The sequence below is a fragment of the Sesamum indicum genome, linkage group LG14, assembly GCF_000512975.1.
Source record: "Sesamum indicum cultivar Zhongzhi No. 13 linkage group LG14, S_indicum_v1.0, whole genome shotgun sequence".
Taxonomy (NCBI): Eukaryota; Viridiplantae; Streptophyta; class Magnoliopsida; order Lamiales; family Pedaliaceae; genus Sesamum; species Sesamum indicum.
Genome location: NC_026158.1, coordinates 3,524,608 through 3,543,379, shown reverse-complemented (window position 1 = coordinate 3,543,379; position 18,772 = coordinate 3,524,608). Strand labels below are relative to the sequence as shown.

Genomic DNA, 18,772 nt, shown 5'->3' with positions numbered 1-18,772 from the left:
CTAGTAGTCCTTCCACTCCTCTTTCTTGCATGCACTCTCATTAATCTTGAGCCTCAAGGTCTGCTCTCTCTCTCTCTCTCTCTCTCTCTCTCTCTCTCTCTCTCTCTCTCTCTCTCTGACACAAGATTTGATTTTTGAATTGTGGGTTCTACTTGAATTGGGTATTTGTTTAGAAGGTAGGAAGATTTGATTCTTGAAACGATTAAGTGAACTCAATGTACCCATGTAGGATTAGTTGGATTGAAACTCTGTGCAATTGCTGTAGTTGCTTTTTGATTGACTTAATTAGTTCTTTTTGAAGGATTGATAATGCTTTGTCTGTGTTGCTGGCCATGATCAGATTATAGTTCATAGTAAATTAAGCTTGATGTTCATTTTCCCTGATGGTATGAGACATGACTTTATCGGTTTCTTTTGATTCAACTGCTTCTAAGTTTATTTACAAAGATAAAAGCTCTAGTTTGTTGATAAACCGTTGTTTTGGTTCATGTAAAAACCTCTCGTTCTTCGTGTTCAAGTGTGTTATGCAGTAATATTGAGCTTAAAGAATAATAGATTATAGATGATCTGATATGTGTTTCCCCTTTCCTGATTTGGTCAAGATTTTCAGGGGGGACTTGTGAAAAATCAATCACCAGAGATGGCGGAGGTAACAAATGTCACCGAGTATCAGGCTATTGCCAAGGAAAAATTGCCGAAAATGGTCTACGACTACTATGCATCAGGTGCAGAGGATCAGTGGACTCTGGCTGAGAACAGAAATGCATTCTCCAGGATTCTGTAAGTTGCTTCAAAACATGAATGTGGTTGATGTGATTATTTAAGGCTAGTTATTTGATATTTGATTGTTAGTTTAATTTCTTCTTGTTAAATGCTCATTCTTTCTAATGAAATATTCAAACGGATATGCAGGTTTAGGCCCCGTATTCTTATTGATGTGAGCAAGATTGACATGACTACCACTGTCTTAGGCTTCAAGATCTCGATGCCTATCATGATTGCACCATCTGCTATGCAGAAAATGGCTCACCCTGAGGGTTAGTATTGTCCGATTGACATAATTCTCTCCGTACTTGATGAATAAATTGAGTCTATCCGTGTTTCAAGTATCTGTGAATTACTTGTTGTGAACTTGCGGTTAAGTTCAAGATTATCAGAAGCCTTCAAACTTAAATCATGAAAGGGCACCTTAACAGACTCAGTTTCTTTTAACATAGCTCAAATCATGTTTACTACCAGAGAAGGTTCTTTGCTGAAACCCTGACAGTAGCATTCCGTTCTACTTTGTCTACTTCTCAGAGATACGTAATAATCTGACTTGGTTTAGCTCCGACTTTTAACTTGTAACATGCAAAGCCAGATACTATTTGTCATTTCATATTAGGTAAAACTTGTCATAATCCACTCACATAGTGGGAAGATGGTCCAACTATTGAAGTTCATCTTAAGCACTAGGTCTATAGCAGCATACTTGCTGAAATAACTTGGTAAGTGAGATCAATAGTGCCAATTTGATGCTCACTGTGATTATACTATACATCTGAATTATGATGGTATAATGATTGTTTGCCCTTTCTAAGATCAAATACTACCCCACTTGGTTTAGGAGTCAATATCTGTATTTATTTGTGAATGTGCTGATTAACGTGTATTATCTAATACGCAGGAGAATATGCAACAGCTAGAGCCGCATCAGCAGCTGGAACAATCATGGTTTGGTCACTTTCCTATTTCAGATTCTACTTAAATTTCCTGAACTAAAACTCTGAACACCAGGGCGGAGAAGTTATTGTGTTTTGTTTTGTAATAATAATAATGTCCAAATCATATTTTAATGCATATCCAACACTCATATAGTTTAGATGCAGAAATATGCATATGTTTGCTGATGCAGCATGAATTTTATCTTAGACACTGTCTTCATGGGCCACTTCCAGTGTTGAAGAAGTTGCTTCAACGGGACCTGGAATTCGATTCTTCCAGCTTTACGTGAGTTTGGATTCGAGATTTATAGTTTATTTTTAAACAAGACAATTCGTGATTTCGATACTGACATATTTATCCAAGACAGTCTGTCTGGTTTCTGAGTTATCATATTGAATTACATCCAGGTCTACAAGGACAGGAACGTTGTGGCTCAGCTTGTGAGGAGGGCTGAAAAGGCAGGTTTCAAGGCCATTGCACTTACTGTGGATACCCCAAGATTGGGACGCAGAGAGGCTGATATCAAGAACAGGTCTGGACTTCAATTCAACCGCATGTTATTAGATGCATTATAGCATGATAACATGATGCACCCTCAAAGAATATCTAATTTGCTCTAGTTATCCAGATTTGTTTTGCCACCATATTTGACATTGAAGAACTTTGAGGGCTTGGACCTTGGGAAGATGGATGAAGTAAGTGGTGCAAAGTCGTTAGTTGACTAGTCCACAAAACCTCTCTTAACATAAGGTTACAGATGGATTTTAACTCACATTTTATGGTTTAGGCTCAAGACTCTGGATTAGCTTCATATGTTGCGGGCCAAATTGATCGTACTTTGAGCTGGAAGGTAAACTCGCTCTAGAATATTTATGCTTAAAAGGTCTAACAAGTGATTTATAAAGTCGGCTGTTAATAGTCATGACGCATTTGCTCTGTTTCTTTCGCTGGTTGCCATTTCTGCAGGACTCAGAAGTTTTATGCTCTTTTACTGAAAACAATTGTACTTCCCTTTTCGTGGATTAAATACATAGATCTGAATGCTATCTTTCTACTTTGAGCATTGACAGGATGTTGAGTGGCTCCAGACAATTACCTCACTGCCAATCCTGGTGAAGGGTGTAATGACCGCTGAAGACAGTAAGACCTGCAACTAATGATCATTTTAACATATTTCATTGAAGTATAAAAATAAATGAATTTTCCTATGAATATGCAGCAAGGCTCGCCCTTCAGCATGGAGCTGCTGGTATTATTGTATCCAATCATGGTGCTCGCCAGCTTGATTACGTCTCTTCCACTATCATGGTTCTGGAAGAGGTATGCATATTCCAACTTGTACAAGTGTGTTATTAAGTTTGTCCTCCCTAATATCATTGTGATTTCAGGTCGTGAAAGCTGCACAAGGCCAAGTGCCGGTGTTCTTGGATGGAGGGGTTCGCCGTGGAACAGACGTCTTCAAGGCACTGGCACTAGGAGCTGCTGGCATCTTTGTAAGTATAACAAACCAACAAACTTTTGAGTAGCTTGAACCTTTCTTTACAGTGCAGATGAACTCAATCTCCAGTGTAACACTGAGAGCCTGTTTGCGAAGTTTGAAAAAAAAAGTTATTTTTAGCTTTTAACTAGAATTTTTGAGTATTTTGTAGCTTCTTATTCACTTAAATGGTGCTGAATTTAGAACTTACTTATCTACCAATCACTCAATTTTCAACTTAGAAGGTGGTTGGATGAGTTTATAAGCTTGACAGAACGTCTTGTAGGATGTTCTGGAGTTTATAAAATATTAATAGTGTTTGTTAAACTTTTTTAAAAAAAAAACTTATAAATTCAAACAATAAGATTTTATAGGCTTATAAGCTCTCTTAGAAAAAGTGACGAGTTATTAGTGTATCTGTAAATCAACAAACTCTTCCATCTTGTTCTGTCCAAAGACTCCAAACAATTTAGAAACATATTCTTAAAATAAGTTGTAAACTAAAATCATCTCGACACCCTCTTATGCGTGTTTTGCTGACTGAATCATTTTTGGCTACCGCTTCAAGATTGGGCGACCGGTGGTTTTCTCGCTGGCTGCTGAAGGAGAAGCCGGCGTTAGAAAAGTACTCCAGATGTTGCGCGACGAGTTTGAGCTCACTATGGCATTGAACGGCTGTTGTTCACTCCGTCAGATCACCCGTAATCACATCATGACCGAGTGGGAAGCTACTCGGACTTTTGCAGCTAACAGCAGGTTATAGAGCTGTGCAATCAGACATGGACGAGCGCTGCTGCAAGCTACGGCAGATAATGTCGAAAGCATCAGATGCTATGTTTCTCAAGAGCCCATCTCTGTCTATTTACTCATTTTTACATATGTTGTGAAAACGATAAACTTTTGAATGATGATGGACCTATATATATTTTTCATAAATGGCCATGCTTTGGCTTCTGTGTATATTTCTTTACTATACCCAACAGCATGCTTGATTTCAAGATATCTGCATTATGTGATGCATGTTTCTAAGCTGGCAGACGGTGTTTGGGTGAACTTATAAACTTTTTAAAATATTTTACACGACAAATTATAATGATTCTTTATGATATTTGATATAATTACGAATACCATCTCTTTGTTTGAAAAATTATAAATATCCGTTTAATATTTAACGAAATTGTGTAATTCTTGAATGAAAGCATGAAGTTGTCAACTGTCTTTTTTATTGTATTTTTTTTTCCTAAAAAATTTATAAAAAAAAATAAAACAAGGTGGATGAAAAAATGTTAATAACTATAAATAAAAATTATTCAATTAAAAAATTTTAAAAATAAATAAAATTACAATTTTTAATCCACAAGGTCATTTTAGTCAGTTCACCATAAAAAATAGATGCAAACCTACCAGATTTGTGCTAATTGTTAGACGGACATTATAATCAGGGGAATATTGATAATTTTTCAAATAACAATAGGGTATTTGTAATCATGTTAAATTTCCAGGAAAGGTTGTTGTAATTTATGCTATTTTACAAGATGCTACAGGGTGTTTGGCAATTTTTTATGGAAAAGATAAGAAAATAAGATTTTAAGAGCCTATAAGCTCTTTTAGAAAAAATAAGGAGTGGCCCACTTATTTATGAAATTTTAACAAAATCCTAAAACTTAATTAATTTGTCATTATTAATATTTTATAAGCTCAATAATCTTATTTATGAACTTATTTTTAAAATAAAATATAATATTTTATACGCTCTAAAAATATTTTATAAGATGTACGAACTTATAAAATCCTTTAAATAATTAGCCTACCATCCTCAAAAGCATACATGTGATTTTCTAAAATGTTTGAATTAAGTGTATTAAATAAAAGTATGACTTGTGAACAATTGCGGGGATAGCTCAGTTGGGAGAGCGTCAGACTGAAGATCTGAAGGTCACGTGTTCGATCCACGTTCACCGCATATGTTTAGTGCTTATAGAATTTGATTTTAATTTCATAATAATGAATTTTATATTTCTAACAACACTATTATTTTGTGAAATTATCAATAACAAAAATTAGTGACAAACTAAAAGCAATTAGTAACATACGTACAACATTGACTTAATTATGTAATTAACCATAAAAACATACAATTTTAGTTATGTAATTTATTGAGGGTGGTATTTTTTATCCTGTACGAATTGAGTTTCGCAATTTAGTTTTGTTAGTTCAAAAAATTAGTAATCTTCATCCTTCTCGGGCCACTTTAGTAAAAAAAAATTGTATGTGACTTGCACATGATTCAATTAATTGCAACTTTAATCCTTAACTTATGGGGCATTAGCATTTTTAGTCCTATAAATTAGGGAAATTGATATTTTTTATCCTGCATGAATTTATATACAGGAGTAAAATTACAATTTAAATCAATTTGTACAGAACTAAAAATGTCTTCCCCTAAGATAAGGAACAAAATTGCAATTTTTTCTAATTATCTAGAATGACAATTTTATACAATTTCTATCAATAATAATTATACCGTGGCAAAATTAAAATTATTGTTATTTATTATATTTTCAGTGATAACTTTAAAATTGCTACTTGATATTTTATCACTAATATTTATTTTATTGTAATTAATTCAGTTTTGACCAAATACCCTTTTTTTTTGTGTTTTAACTTTTTTAATTACTAAGATATTTGTTGGTTAGAAAATCTCATTTATTTTAAGTTAATAATTTAATTTGTATTTATTACAAAATCATCTATAGAATACTTTATCTTCAAAATTATTACCTATCTATATATATAAAAGGCAAATCTCATTGTTACTCCCTCATCTCTTCTTTTTGCCTTATTTTAGTCCCTCATCTTTTAAAATACTCCTTAGTGATCCCTCATCTTTTTATCGAGAGGAGGAGGCTTGTTTAGCTAGTCTTCGGCCCTATCGGCTGGAAGAATGCCCCCTCGAGACTCGGGAAGACAAGTTAAGTGATAAGTTCTAGCATATTTGGAGGAGATCTCTCAAATATCGACCATTGGAACTCTATTCCCCAAGAAGATGAGCCTTCTCCGAGGATATACTTTGTATATTTTTAGGGGGTAGTTACAAAGAGTTGAACAATCCTCTTAGATTATCCGGCCTTTTTGGTAGTCATACAATCCTCACTTCTCCAAGATGTCTGAATAGCATCCTTCCATATATGCATATGAATGTATTGTCATCTAGGTGGTTGTCATGACAGCCTCTTCTGTTGGTTTCGATCTAGCCATAAAAAATTTCTTTTAGGACTGCCACTTGACAAATCCCCTCGAGGGATCTGTGCCAGAAGTTTACTTCTTTTTGGGGTGCATGCATCCTTTAGGCCTCTATTGTGCCTTTTTCGGATTGGACTCTTCTTTAAGCAGTGCACATTTTTTAAGCATCAAAATCGAATAAAAACTTATAACTAAAAAAAATAATAGTTAAAACTATATAACTTAAATAATTATTTGATTAACAAGCTTACAGTAATAAACCCAGAGTCCTAAATAATAGCAAGTAAAATAAAAACTTAAATAAACTTAAGAATAAATAAATAGTATTAACAATTTAATCTATTAAACATTTAGAAGTAAACTAATAAAGATAATAGTTTTATAATTTCAAGAATTTTAAAAACCTACAAGTATAGTCAATTTAAAAAAAATAAAATAAAAATTATATGTCATGCATTATTAAAAAATTGGCCAAGTTAGGCCAACCCATTAATCGGGACCCGGCGTTCCCGAGTTACTAGGCTGGGTATTGGGTCGATCCCAACCAAACCTGCGCCAGACCAGCCATCTTTTTATTGGGTCAATTCAATCTTTGGTTGGGCCAACCCAGCCTGTCCACTAGGCATCTTGAAGCATAACTTAGTAGTTTGAGTCCACTCCTATTGGACTTGAATACTATAGACTTGAACGTGAATTTGTTTCTTCACAGACATACTTGAATATATTTTTGCCCAATTGATATATTCATAATAAAAGAATAATCATGTAGTTTATCTTAGACCAATCCATCATAAATGTATAAGACCCAAATTTAATACAAGTTTATTGCGAATTTATTATTTCAAACGCTTGTAAATTCCAAATTTATTATAATCTTCAATTTAAAATTCAACTCTTAGTTAATTTATTTTAAATTTTTAATTAATAATTTAATTTCAAAATTTTGATAACAATATTTAATATTTTCTTTTTAAATATGAGCATTAATTTCATTGCCTCCAAAGCAAAAAGAGAAGGATGGTGAAGTTAGTTGGCAAACAGTTGTGTCATGGCATTGAGTGACACTTGAAACGAAGGAGAAAAAGAGAAAAACGAGTGAATTCCTCTTTGGTATCATCGCCATTGCTGTATTTCTCCTTCGACTGAGAATTCCTCCTCATTCACATCTGTATCTCCGTCTCTCCTCTTTCTCCTTTCTCTCTCTTATATAACCATTTTCTGCTCTAACCCATCTCCCATTTCTCTCTCCCTCTCTCTCTCTCTCGCGCGCGCAGAGACACATTTGGTGTATAGACAGAGGATTTGATGGCTGCCATGCTGCAATCTGTTAGAGTGGCATCGGCCTCATTTCACTTGCCGGATCCCAGTAAATTGCCGGTCTTCTCTGTTTGCACTCTCCCAGGTTCCTTTCTTGTCTTCGTTTGTTACTTTTTTAATTTATTGTGAGCAGTTTTTGAATTGTGGTTTTGGGAATATCTAGAATTGGTTGGAATAGATTGAAAGATTTGATTTTTACTTATTTTAGTGGGGGCCATATCTTACAAAATTATTGCGGAATACTGTGTGATTAAGCTTATTGTCAGTGGGCTGCTTTTTCTGTTTGGAATTTCCACTTCGTTTTTAAGTACCCGACGTGCCTATTTATTTGTTTCTTCTTTGGTTTCATCAGTTATTAGATCTGAGAGAAGCTCAAGTTTGGATCCGATTCATGGAACTCGCAGGACACGAAAGGTCATTACCAAAGCGGTCGCGGTCAGTGATCTGTTTTACCTCCGAATAGTTTTTTTTTTTCTTCTTTGTATTTCTTTCTTTATTTGTTCATGTGCTAGTATTTGTGTATCCAAGATTTATGATTATGTTTTTCTGTATCTTTGGGGTATCCAGGCACCGGCTGAAAATTCTGCCACAGCTGCTTCAAAGCCAGGGTAAAATTCCGAAATCTTAACTGTGATCACATTAGTGTACTTTTTTATGCATGAACATCCACTTCTTTGGCAGTATATTGCACACCTGACATGGTTATCTGAGATCTTAGCTGTTGGTATGGTTGCTGTTGGAGATACTGTCTGAAATGCCGTATTCCTGTGAGTCTTATTGTCAGGTGTGGCATAATGGTCGAATAACCAATTTGATGTGAGGATAGTCAACAAATCAGGGAAACTGCATTTTTATAGGAGCTGGACTTTGAGATAGTGCGCTTTCGAGCAGCTCTGTTAATTAGTGAAAAGACATAGGGACTATGAGTACACTGAATTTATATTACCATCTTATGTTTACTGCACCTGAACTAGCTTACCAGAGTTCTAATGTTTAACAATCATTAATATAGAAGACCAAAAAGTGAGGTTCATGATCCAAAAAGTATATGGACTTTGAGTAACATGACTTCTACGATCTCTGCGGTTACTGAAAGCATTAGGAACTATGCATAATTCTCCGATCATTGTTAACATTGTAATATAGACCAACACCAGCTAATTAAAGCAACTTCTGTAAGTTTATCTTGAAACGATTAAGGAATCAAAGTAATTGATGGGAAGAGCTCCAGATGGAAACTGAGAGCTGTTAGCATAACATGCCAACAATTAGTTTGTTTACGCGCAGAAAACTTGTTAATGAGATTAAGCTTAAATTATACGAAGATGAAATATCAAGTCCAGACAGTTAGTTTGTTTTTATAGAGGCTGAGGTTCGGCGGAAAAGAAGAAATTAAGGAAAAAAAATAATTTTTACAGATTAAAGATCAGAACCTACTAACGACAATGAAAGTTATACGAATTTTACTGAACAATAGGAAAAGTGAAATTTGTCCATGGTAGCGTGGTGTTCGCACACTGTTTCAGGTTCTTTCTGGTTAGAATTAGGATTCCGGTCCAATGATACTCCTAAAATACCAGATATTCAATATACAGTTCCTAGGGTATAAAGAAAGTGAATTGTGTAAATTCCTGTGGCTCCCTTTCAATTTAATTGATCTGTAAAAGCTTAAGAAAAAAATTTCTCGTAATTGTTGAAAGAACTGTTAGCTTGAAAGGACTGTTGGTGAGGCTGTACACAAGTAATTTGAATATTTTTTCTTCTAAAACAAGTTGTTTTTGCTAGAAGGTAGACATTAAGAGACATAAACAGTACTCTTTTGATTGTGAAAGAAGACTCTATGAAATACAATCAAGTATGTATACTCTTAAGTATGACATGCCTCTCACATGTAAATTATTCTATTCTTTGCTTTTAACTCATGATTGGAATACTTGAAACATCTTATATAACTGGTTAATATTCCAGACATGAACTGTTGCTATTTGAAGCGCTAAGAGAAGGACTAGAAGAAGAAATGGACAGAGATCCTCGAGTTTGTGTCGTGGGTGAAGATGTGGGCCACTATGGAGGTTCATACAAGGTCACCAAGGGCCTAGCTCAGAAGTTCGGGGATCTACGGGTGCTTGATACCCCCATTGCTGAGAATTCTTTTACAGGCATGGCTATTGGGGCAGCCATGACGGGTCTAAGACCAGTTGTTGAAGGCATGAACATGGGATTTCTTCTACTGGCATTCAACCAAATATCTGACAACTGTGGTATGTTACACTACACCTCAGGTGGCCAGTTCACAATTCCAACAGTGATCCGAGGACCAGGAGGAGTTGGACGCCAACTGGGGGCAGAGCATTCACAGAGGCTTGAGTCCTATTTTCAGTCAATTCCTGGAATACAGATGGTTGCCTGTTCAACCCCATACAACGCTAAGGGTCTTATGAAAGCTGCCATCCGCAGTGAGAACCCAGTGGTGCTTTTCGAGCACGTGCTTCTTTACAACCTCAAGGAGAGAATTCCTGATGAAGAATATGTATTATCACTGGAAGAGGCAGAGATGGTGAGGCCTGGCGAGCATGTTACAATCTTAACATATTCTCGGATGAGATACCATGTCATGCAGGCTGCCAAGACCCTAGTCAACAAAGGTTATGATCCCGAAGTTATTGACATTCGGTCTTTGAAACCTTTTGATCTTTACACCATTGGGAATTCTGTGAAGAAAACACACCGGGTGCTTATCGTTGAGGAATGCATGCGAACAGGGGGTATTGGGGCCAGCCTTACGGCAGCAATAAATGAGAATTTCCATGATTATTTGGACGCTCCAATTGTTTGCCTCTCCTCACAGGATGTGCCTACTCCTTATGCTGGGACATTGGAAGAATGGACAGTTGTTCAACCTGCACAGATTGTAGCTGCTGTTGAACAGCTCTGCCAATAGCTTCCCAGCAGTAGTGGGAGATCAAGGTCAAGGTCTAGTTTGAATCCTCACTTCTTTCCTTTTTGCTACTGTTTCAGCCATATTGTTTTGTATCAGAATCATGTTGTATTTGTGCTTTTGAATCTTCTTGGATCTATGGTTTTACCAAGTCATTATTAATTGGAGAATTGAGTTAGTTAAAATATTGTCAACATTTCATAGCCTTGCTTGTGAACATGCCATATAGAAGAAACTGGGTAGCATCATACATATAATCAAACAACATTTGTTTGTGCTCTGGATTCAAGATTGTTATCTGCAGGTGGTTGCTAAAATACATACAAGTTGCCCCCTTTTGCTAAAACCCAAATGATTTATATGAGAGATGACAACAATATGATTAATAAGATTTGAAAGTCTCTTACTACCATTAAGATATCATTTATCCAGTATATGCTTTTAGTTATGTACAATTATCAGGCCTATCATGGTTGTTATTATATTTAGATCTATACATATCACTGAAGTGAACCATTTATGTAATACAAACAATGTGTTCTCGTCTCGCACACTAACTGAAAGGATACGTGACTGACTTCTCTCCTTGTTAAGTTCTCACACTGACTGGACTAACTTCCTCTCTTTTCCTTTAATTCTTGTGCATATTGTCACTTCTCTACCTGATGTAGTAAAACCAGAACTTAGTTCTTTTTACGATGAACAATAAAGTGTGTTTTTGAGGGGGCTGACACTAGAATTAGTTCCTGTTACCACCTCTTGGAAACTTATAGAATCTTTTGCCATCAATTGGTGATGATATCTTTACTAGGTTCACTGCATACTTCTCTGTACAGCTCATTCATTTGGTGCTTGGACAATACTTGCTTGATGGTGCTAAAGATTTTTACTGGTTCTTTACTTTTCCCCTGTGTTTACTAAATGCTCAATACTAAGTTCTTCTTACATGAATTTCATGACAAGTAGGATTTGCAAGTTCTGTTCTGAAGCACTGCAATTCTGCTTTCAACATTTGTTTTAGTTCAAAGGCTGCATTTGCCATGTTGATTGCTTATATTTGTTCAGATGCCTACATATATGAATTTCTCCATGTATAATTTTCTTTGCAGTATTTACAAATACGCTTAGGGTAAATTACAACTACCGCCTGTGAGGTTTGGCATAATTATAAATATTTTATTCGATGATTGGAAAATTACAAATACCCTCCTAATTTTAACATTCTATTAGCCTCCATTAGGTTTTCATCCAATTTTTGTAGTGAACTGATCATAATGCACTTTTGGATTATACGTTATAATTATATATATTTTTTAGAAATTTTCAAATATATTTTTATGGACTAATATGTCCTATCGAATATTTACTTTACCCACCTTCAAAATTTTTTTTTTAACTTTTTTCCAAATGATCTTTTTTTTTTTAAAAAAAAAATATCAACAAGGGTGAAATAGTAATTTTCAGTTCACCGTCTAAGGGCTTTATAATTATTTTCCATTTGAGGAGAGTATTTGTAAATTTTTCAAATAATAATGAGTTCGAATCCAATGCAGGACGTAGAACTCATCATTTTATATGGGTCTATTTTGAGCTGATGATAGTTGGTTTATAATTTTTGATCCAGTGGCAATTAGGCTTAATCATAAATCACTAGTGGTGATGGTTATTATATTTGTTTAATTGAATGAAAAAGGAGAAATAGACAATCAATAGCTGATAAAAATCAATATAAATTTTGGGTAAATTACAACGATCTTTCTTTGAGTTTGGCATAATTACGAATACCCTTCATTATTTAAAAATTATCAATATTTCAAATTTTAACGACTGTCTAACAAATTAATCCTATCCGTTAGGTTTTCATCAATTTTTATGGTGAATTGACCAAAATGCCCTTGTGGATTAGAAAATATAGTTTCTTTTTACGGACTAACTGGATAATTTTTTTATAATTTTTAAAAAGAATTCATCCATTCTGTTCGATTATTTTATAAGTTTTTAATTATTTTTTTTAAAAAAATACAATAAGAGCAAAATTGACAATTTCATACATCCATCCGAGGATTACATAATTTCATCAAACATCTGGAAGTATTTGTAATTTTTTAAATAATGAAGGGGTATTCGTTATTATGTCAAATCTCATGGGAGGGCGTTGTAATTTACCCTTAAAATAAATAAACTTTAATATGTGTCAATAGGAAATTATTAATTAACTAAAAATATGGTTATTTGTGGAGATAAAAAGTATAGTTAATGGCATTTTAGAAGACCCATATTTTACCAATTTGGTTAGTTATTACAGCAGTATTTTTCTTAATATAATATTTAGTAATTTGTAGTACACGCAGTGTGTATGTGTAATTCTTTCGTATTATTTAAAATACAATATTTATAATATTTTATTATTTAATAAAGAATAATTAAATAATAAATTAATATTAAATTTATAGAAAAAATGGTGATAAAAAATAATGATATAATATTATAAAGGAAAAAATGCATGAAAATAAATATATAAAAAAAAATAACTACAAAAAGAGAGTGGGAAAGTAGGAAATTTGATAAATGAATAAGAAAATTAAACTAAATATTAAAAATTATTAAATAGCAGACCAGAAAAAAAGTGAGATACAAAAGGATGTTCTTCTTTAAAAGTAAAGTATTAGTTGTACGTGACACATTCGATGCATGTACACAAAATATTAAAAAAATAAATAATTAAATATTATTTACTATTTTTTGGTATGAATGTACTTGATTGATTTTTTCCTAAATGAAGACAAATGAATAATATTAAAATGTAACAAGAGAGAAAACAACTTTTGAGAGAAAATGATAATATAAAAAGGATTCTAATAAAAATTAAATAACTTTAAAAGAGAATTTTGAAGCAGAAGAAAGAGAAAAAATATTAGTTAAAAACAAATAACTAATTAAAAAATATAATTTTTATCATTCGTAGATAGTGGAGAAATGTCAAAGTTAGTGAATCAAAAGAAAATGACAGACCACGACACCCGAAAGGTGTTGGTCAATAATTATATAGTAAAGCCAATGAGATTAAAACACTTGACTTTAAGGTTATGGGTTCGAATCCTATCAATGAGTATGTTGCTATTCTAGGTTAGATCACTTCTCAATAAGGCACACTACAAGCCCACAGTCAGCCCAGCTAAATTGTCTCATATAAGGAGGACAAGGTACTACTAGGTTTGTAAATAATTCGAGTCGCATCCAATATATCATTGTTTAATTTTATTTTTATTATTATCGAGCTTTAAAAATTATATTTAAATTTAATTTGATTACTAATTTAATTGAATTCAAACGAGTTTTAATTGAATCAAACACGAGTCGAGTTTAAGTAATTTAATATTTTTAAATATATTTTATTATTTTTTCACTAATAGAATCGAGTTCGAGCCGAGCTCAAAAGTTACCGAACAAGAAATTTTGTTAAGATTCAGTTTATTAAGTACAATAAATTGAGTTCAAATTAGTTTTTATTGATCGATTTCAATTAAATATCAAAATAGTTTGATTATTTTTTCAACCCTACACACCAGACAAACACGGTAGTAGTTAGTCAGAGAAACCAACTAGAATCTAGAGGCATTCTTGACCTCTTTCCAACACTTAAGCCCCGTTTACTTTGATGCATAGGCTCGTATAAGAAAAAATAATATATATTAATACAAGATTTACTTTGATATATGAAGGCCCGATATAAAGGTAAAGCTCTATAGTGATCGCTGTTGAATTAGGATAATTCGTCCCACCTTTGGAGGTGGGATAACTTATCCCAAATAATATTTCCAAGCCGGCCCTCAACTCAAATGACAATTGTACCCTCGTTTTTTGCTGAAAAACTTACCTTCCTCCCACCTACTTTTCTTAGACATTATTCACTCATTTCCAAACATTTTTGTTTTCACCCTCTCGAAAATTCTCCGTTTACACTTGACCTCACTTCTATTATGGTTTGGATGAATAATGCAGATTAACAAAAAAAATTATATAAATTTTTAATTTTGCCCTTTGTTTAACATTCCTATGTATATTCTTGTACTTATAAATAAATAAATGTAATATTTATATATTGAGTGGGGTTAACATTATCACATTTTTCTCTTTATAAGTACAAAATTATAACACGTGAGTGTTAAATGAGGGATAAAATTGAAAATATATATAATTATTTCGCTAGAATCAGTAACTTTTGTTCAAACTCTAACGAAAGAGGGTTTGATGCAAACAGTGAATTTTCAAAAGAAGTGTAAATATAATTTTAAAAAAAAAGTATAATTTCACAATTTAGAAAGGATTTAAATGTAATTATCCTAAAAATGATCACTTTTCCAAAGATAGAAACTCCCTAAAAAAGTGACCTTAAATTATAGCATGAAAATTTGTGCATGACACATGCAATGATGTCAAGCATCACTACATGATGAATCAAATGATGCTGATGTGGACTTGGATCGACCAATGGGAGAGGGACACGCATTAAGTGTTATCAAAAGGTCCCTCAATATTGGTCCCTCTAAAGTGCAAACAAAGTTTTTGTCTCTTGCATTAATATTTTTGTGCATAAAATTATGGTGCAGAGTGAGTTCAAGTTGTTTGGGCTGAAAATGTCACATGTCATTGTGGCTTTTGGGGATTTCAGCTTTCCTCAAAGGCCAACTTTGTCTTCTGCCCGTTTTTGGATGTGGGGTTGTAAGAACAACAAAATAAACCAACGGATGATGAAATCGTTGTTATCTCTTTAGATTTGATGTAATTATATAAATTTTTTTATAATTTTAAAAATTATATTTAATAATTTTAATATTTACTTTTGTTAGTTAAAATTTATTGAATTTATTGATATTAATTTTAAAAATTAAATAAAAGTTCATATTTATCTCGATTGACTTATTACTACTTATTGCAGGTTAAATAATTTTTTTTTTGGATAAAGTTTACATGAATACATCTTGAGGTAAATTACACCGACACCCACATAAGGGGTATATTTGTAAAGAATTTGTATAATTAGTCTTGATTTCAAGAATCATTAATGTAATTTAGTTTCGCTAAGACGGTGAAAATTATTTTTTTAAAAGAAAAACACACACAATATTAATATCTTAGTTTTGTTGATTAATAGAAGGTGGGAATTCATAATTTAAATTTTTTATTTCAATTTGGAATCATAAAAATGTATAACTAATGTTAAGAACATATTTAAAAGATGTCTTCAGTAGGTGGAATATTATGTTATGTAAAATAGAGGACAAAATGTTATTGAGTTTGAAAATTCATTCCATTCAAGATTCACCACAAAAAAGAAAATATTAACAACAAACAATTAAATAACAATGTTAAAATTTTGCATAATTATTTATAGGAAAAAGTATTATTTTAGTCCGCCAAGTATGCCTAATTTTAATTTTAGTCCGATAACGATGTCCATTTTTGTTTAGATCCAGTAATTTACGAAATTGCTTATTTTTAGTCTTTTGACAGATTTTTGGACAATTTTACCTCTATGAGTGCATATGGACTAAAACTGTATTTCACAAGTTGCATAGGGGTAAAATTGTTCGAAAATCTGCCAGAGGACTAAAAGTAAGCAATTTCGTAAGTTATTGGACCTAAACAAAAATGGACATAGTTATCGAACTAAAATTAAAATTAGGCATACTTAGCGGACTAAAATATTACTTTTTCAATTATCTATATTAAGTAACCAAAAATTTTATTTTGTCATTACAAAGATTTATATAGATAATAGTTAAGTAGATATAACTATTAATTAAAAAATGGCATAAATTTATTGTTATAGATAATTAATCGCATATTTATAAATAACAATATATATAGTGACAATAAAATATAATTATCACTATATATAAATATACTACTAATTATCTATAGTGACAACTTAATACATAATACTTGTCATTGATATTTATATTATGACAAAACCAAAATCATGGTAACCATTTCAGACCTATCTCTTGAATACTTTATCGTTATTACTAGTTTTCATTGTACTGATTTTTCATTGGTCGATTATTTCTTTTATATGTATTTCATAGTAATAAAAACACTCATGCACTTTTGGTCTCCTAATTTAGCTCATTTAATATTTTCGTCTTTTATCTTTTTAATGTAATATTTTGGTCTTATATCTTTTTAATTTTTGACATTCCAATCCTTGTTTTCGCTGGAGTTCACTCTTCTCGCTGAAAAAATGCATTTTCATTTTACGTGAACTTTTTCAAAATTGGAGCTACTATTCCTACTGGCCCATTTTGCCAGCATTTTTCATCCTTTAATTTTTTTAGAGTAGCATTTTGGTTATGCATCATTTTTAACTTTTGCAATTTCAATCCCTTTTTGATTGGAGTTCACGCTTCTCGCTGGTGGAGGTGATTCCGATTAAAAAAATTAAATTATAAAAATTAAAAAAATATAGAACCAAAAAGCAACTATAAAAAGTTAACGAGCAAAAATATTTAATGACCTACATTAATATAGGACCAAAAATACTGTAAAAACTTGGACAGAGCGTAAATATATCAAATATACTAGTCTAATATCCAGAATTATGAATTAAAATACCTAACTAAGTGGGTTTCCTACACTTGTTTCCATTTGTTGCTGCAAATAATGTGGCAAGTATTTAATATCCAAAGTCAGGTAGAAGCTCTACAAAACATATATATATATATATATATATATATATACATGATTTTGTAATTAAAAACAGAAAAAAGTATTATTTTAATCCGCTAAGTATGCCTAATTTTAATTTTAGTCCGATAACTATGTCTATTTTGGTTCAGGTCCAGTAACTTACAAAATTACTTACTTTTAATCCTCTGACAGATTTTCAGACAATTTTACCCCTATGAGTGCATATGGACTAAAACTGCCTTTCAAATATGCACTCATAGGGGTAAAATTGTCCGAAAATCTGTCAGAGGACTAAAAGTAAGTAATTTCGTAAGTTACTGAACCTGAACAAAAATAGACATAGTTATCGGACTAAAATTAAAATTAGGTATATTTAGCGGATTAAAATAATACTTTTCCCATTATAAACATATAGTCTCCAAGAACATCTTTCTATGGCCCTTTCATGTCTCTTGAGCCCAAGTTTGTGACATTTCTTTAATGAATTTCAGACAAAATGCCTTTCATTAGTGTACTAAACTTTCTTGGAAATGCCTCAGCCTTGAGTTGTTTTTTTATGACAAAACCTCATCAACAACAAATATACGTCTTTAAGATCGGCTCATTTAAAGCCACTCATTCTGGGTATGTGATGTCAGATTAGGATGTATGAACACGAACACGATACGATATAGATAGAACGATACGAAAAAATATAATAAAATTAAGACACGATATGAAACTGGCACGGCTATATACAATTAATATATATTATTATTATATATTCTCAATTTCTCATAAAATTAAAATGTGCCATATGAAAATATCAAGGTAAATATAAAATAAGCATGTCTTACATCTACATTTTTAACCAAATGTGGCTTTAAACATATACATAATCGGTTTATTTTAAAAAGTTTGCAATTAAACTTTTATAATAATTCAAATTAGTTTAATCATCATGAAAATATCTCGAATTCTTGGTAATTTCATCCCAAAACTTTTAGTTTGAGAGGAGTGAATTAACTTTTTATTTTTTTATTAAGCCTAAAATTCTTTTTTTGTTAAAGACAACTCAAAACTTTTTAAAATTATAAAAATAGCCCTAAACATGTCCAAAATGTGTCGAACACGCCTACAAAATGTTTTGGCGTGTCCAACGCCATTTTTATATTCAATATGTATCTGACACTAAATCGAGTAATTTTTTAGAATGACTGTGCATTATAAATGTGATACGTAATAACCTTTGACGGATTCATATGTGGTTTTCTTTTTTTGGTTGAGGTTAGTTTTAGTACCAACATACACAGGTAGGATGATGTTTTTTTAAGGAACATTTAAGTAATTTCACCTGCCTCTGTTGCCAAATTATATCCTTTCATATCTCTTCTTCTAAACATGATTGTTGGAGCTTATTTTTG

At 32.3% G+C, this 18,772-nt stretch overlaps 2 protein-coding genes and 1 non-coding gene across 4 annotated transcripts; all 3 read left to right on the top strand.

Moving 5' to 3' along the window:
• LOC105176885 (peroxisomal (S)-2-hydroxy-acid oxidase) lies at positions 1-4,143 on the top strand. 2 transcript variants are annotated; one of them, XM_011099827.2, is made up of 12 exons: positions 1-58; positions 611-780; positions 913-1,037; positions 1,667-1,713; positions 1,912-1,989; positions 2,112-2,236; positions 2,333-2,399; positions 2,492-2,554; positions 2,775-2,844; positions 2,924-3,024; positions 3,093-3,197; positions 3,750-4,143. In XM_011099827.2, the coding sequence occupies exons 2-12, from the start codon at positions 641-643 to the stop codon at positions 3,942-3,944; spliced, it is 1,116 nt and encodes a 371-aa protein (XP_011098129.1). In that variant the 5' UTR covers positions 1-58; positions 611-640; the 3' UTR covers positions 3,945-4,143. The 2 variants fall into 2 exon arrangements, with proteins under 2 accessions (XP_011098129.1, XP_011098128.1); XM_011099826.2 differs by having other exon boundaries at positions 7-58; positions 603-780.
• Positions 5,072-5,144, top strand: TRNAF-GAA. The gene has a single exon. It is a non-coding gene; the product is annotated as a tRNA-Phe (tRNA).
• On the top strand, positions 7,446-10,864 carry LOC105176884 (pyruvate dehydrogenase E1 component subunit beta-3, chloroplastic). Its single transcript, XM_011099824.2, has 5 exons — positions 7,446-7,592; positions 7,699-7,826; positions 8,094-8,176; positions 8,309-8,349; positions 9,710-10,864. Exons 2-5 carry the CDS (start codon positions 7,730-7,732, stop codon positions 10,680-10,682), a joined length of 1,194 nt encoding a protein of 397 aa, XP_011098126.1. The 5' UTR covers positions 7,446-7,592; positions 7,699-7,729; the 3' UTR covers positions 10,683-10,864.

Bases quoted from the DNA above. Each gene is read 5' to 3' on its own strand.
- LOC105176884 (XM_011099824.2), top strand. From the start codon at position 7,730: ATGGCTGCCATGCTGCAATCTGTTAGAGTGGCATCGGCCTCATTTCAC. The intron at 8,177-8,308 runs GTCAGTGATCTG...TGGGGTATCCAG, and splicing joins TCATTACCAAAGCGGTCGCG to GCACCGGCTGAAAATTCTGC. The intron at 8,350-9,709 runs GTAAAATTCCGA...TTAATATTCCAG, and splicing joins ACAGCTGCTTCAAAGCCAGG to ACATGAACTGTTGCTATTTG.
- LOC105176885 (XM_011099827.2), top strand. From the start codon at position 641: ATGGCGGAGGTAACAAATGTCACCGAGTATCAGGCTATTGCCAAGGAA. The intron at 781-912 runs GTAAGTTGCTTC...ACGGATATGCAG, and splicing joins AATGCATTCTCCAGGATTCT to GTTTAGGCCCCGTATTCTTA. The intron at 2,237-2,332 runs GTCTGGACTTCA...CTAGTTATCCAG, and splicing joins GAGGCTGATATCAAGAACAG to ATTTGTTTTGCCACCATATT.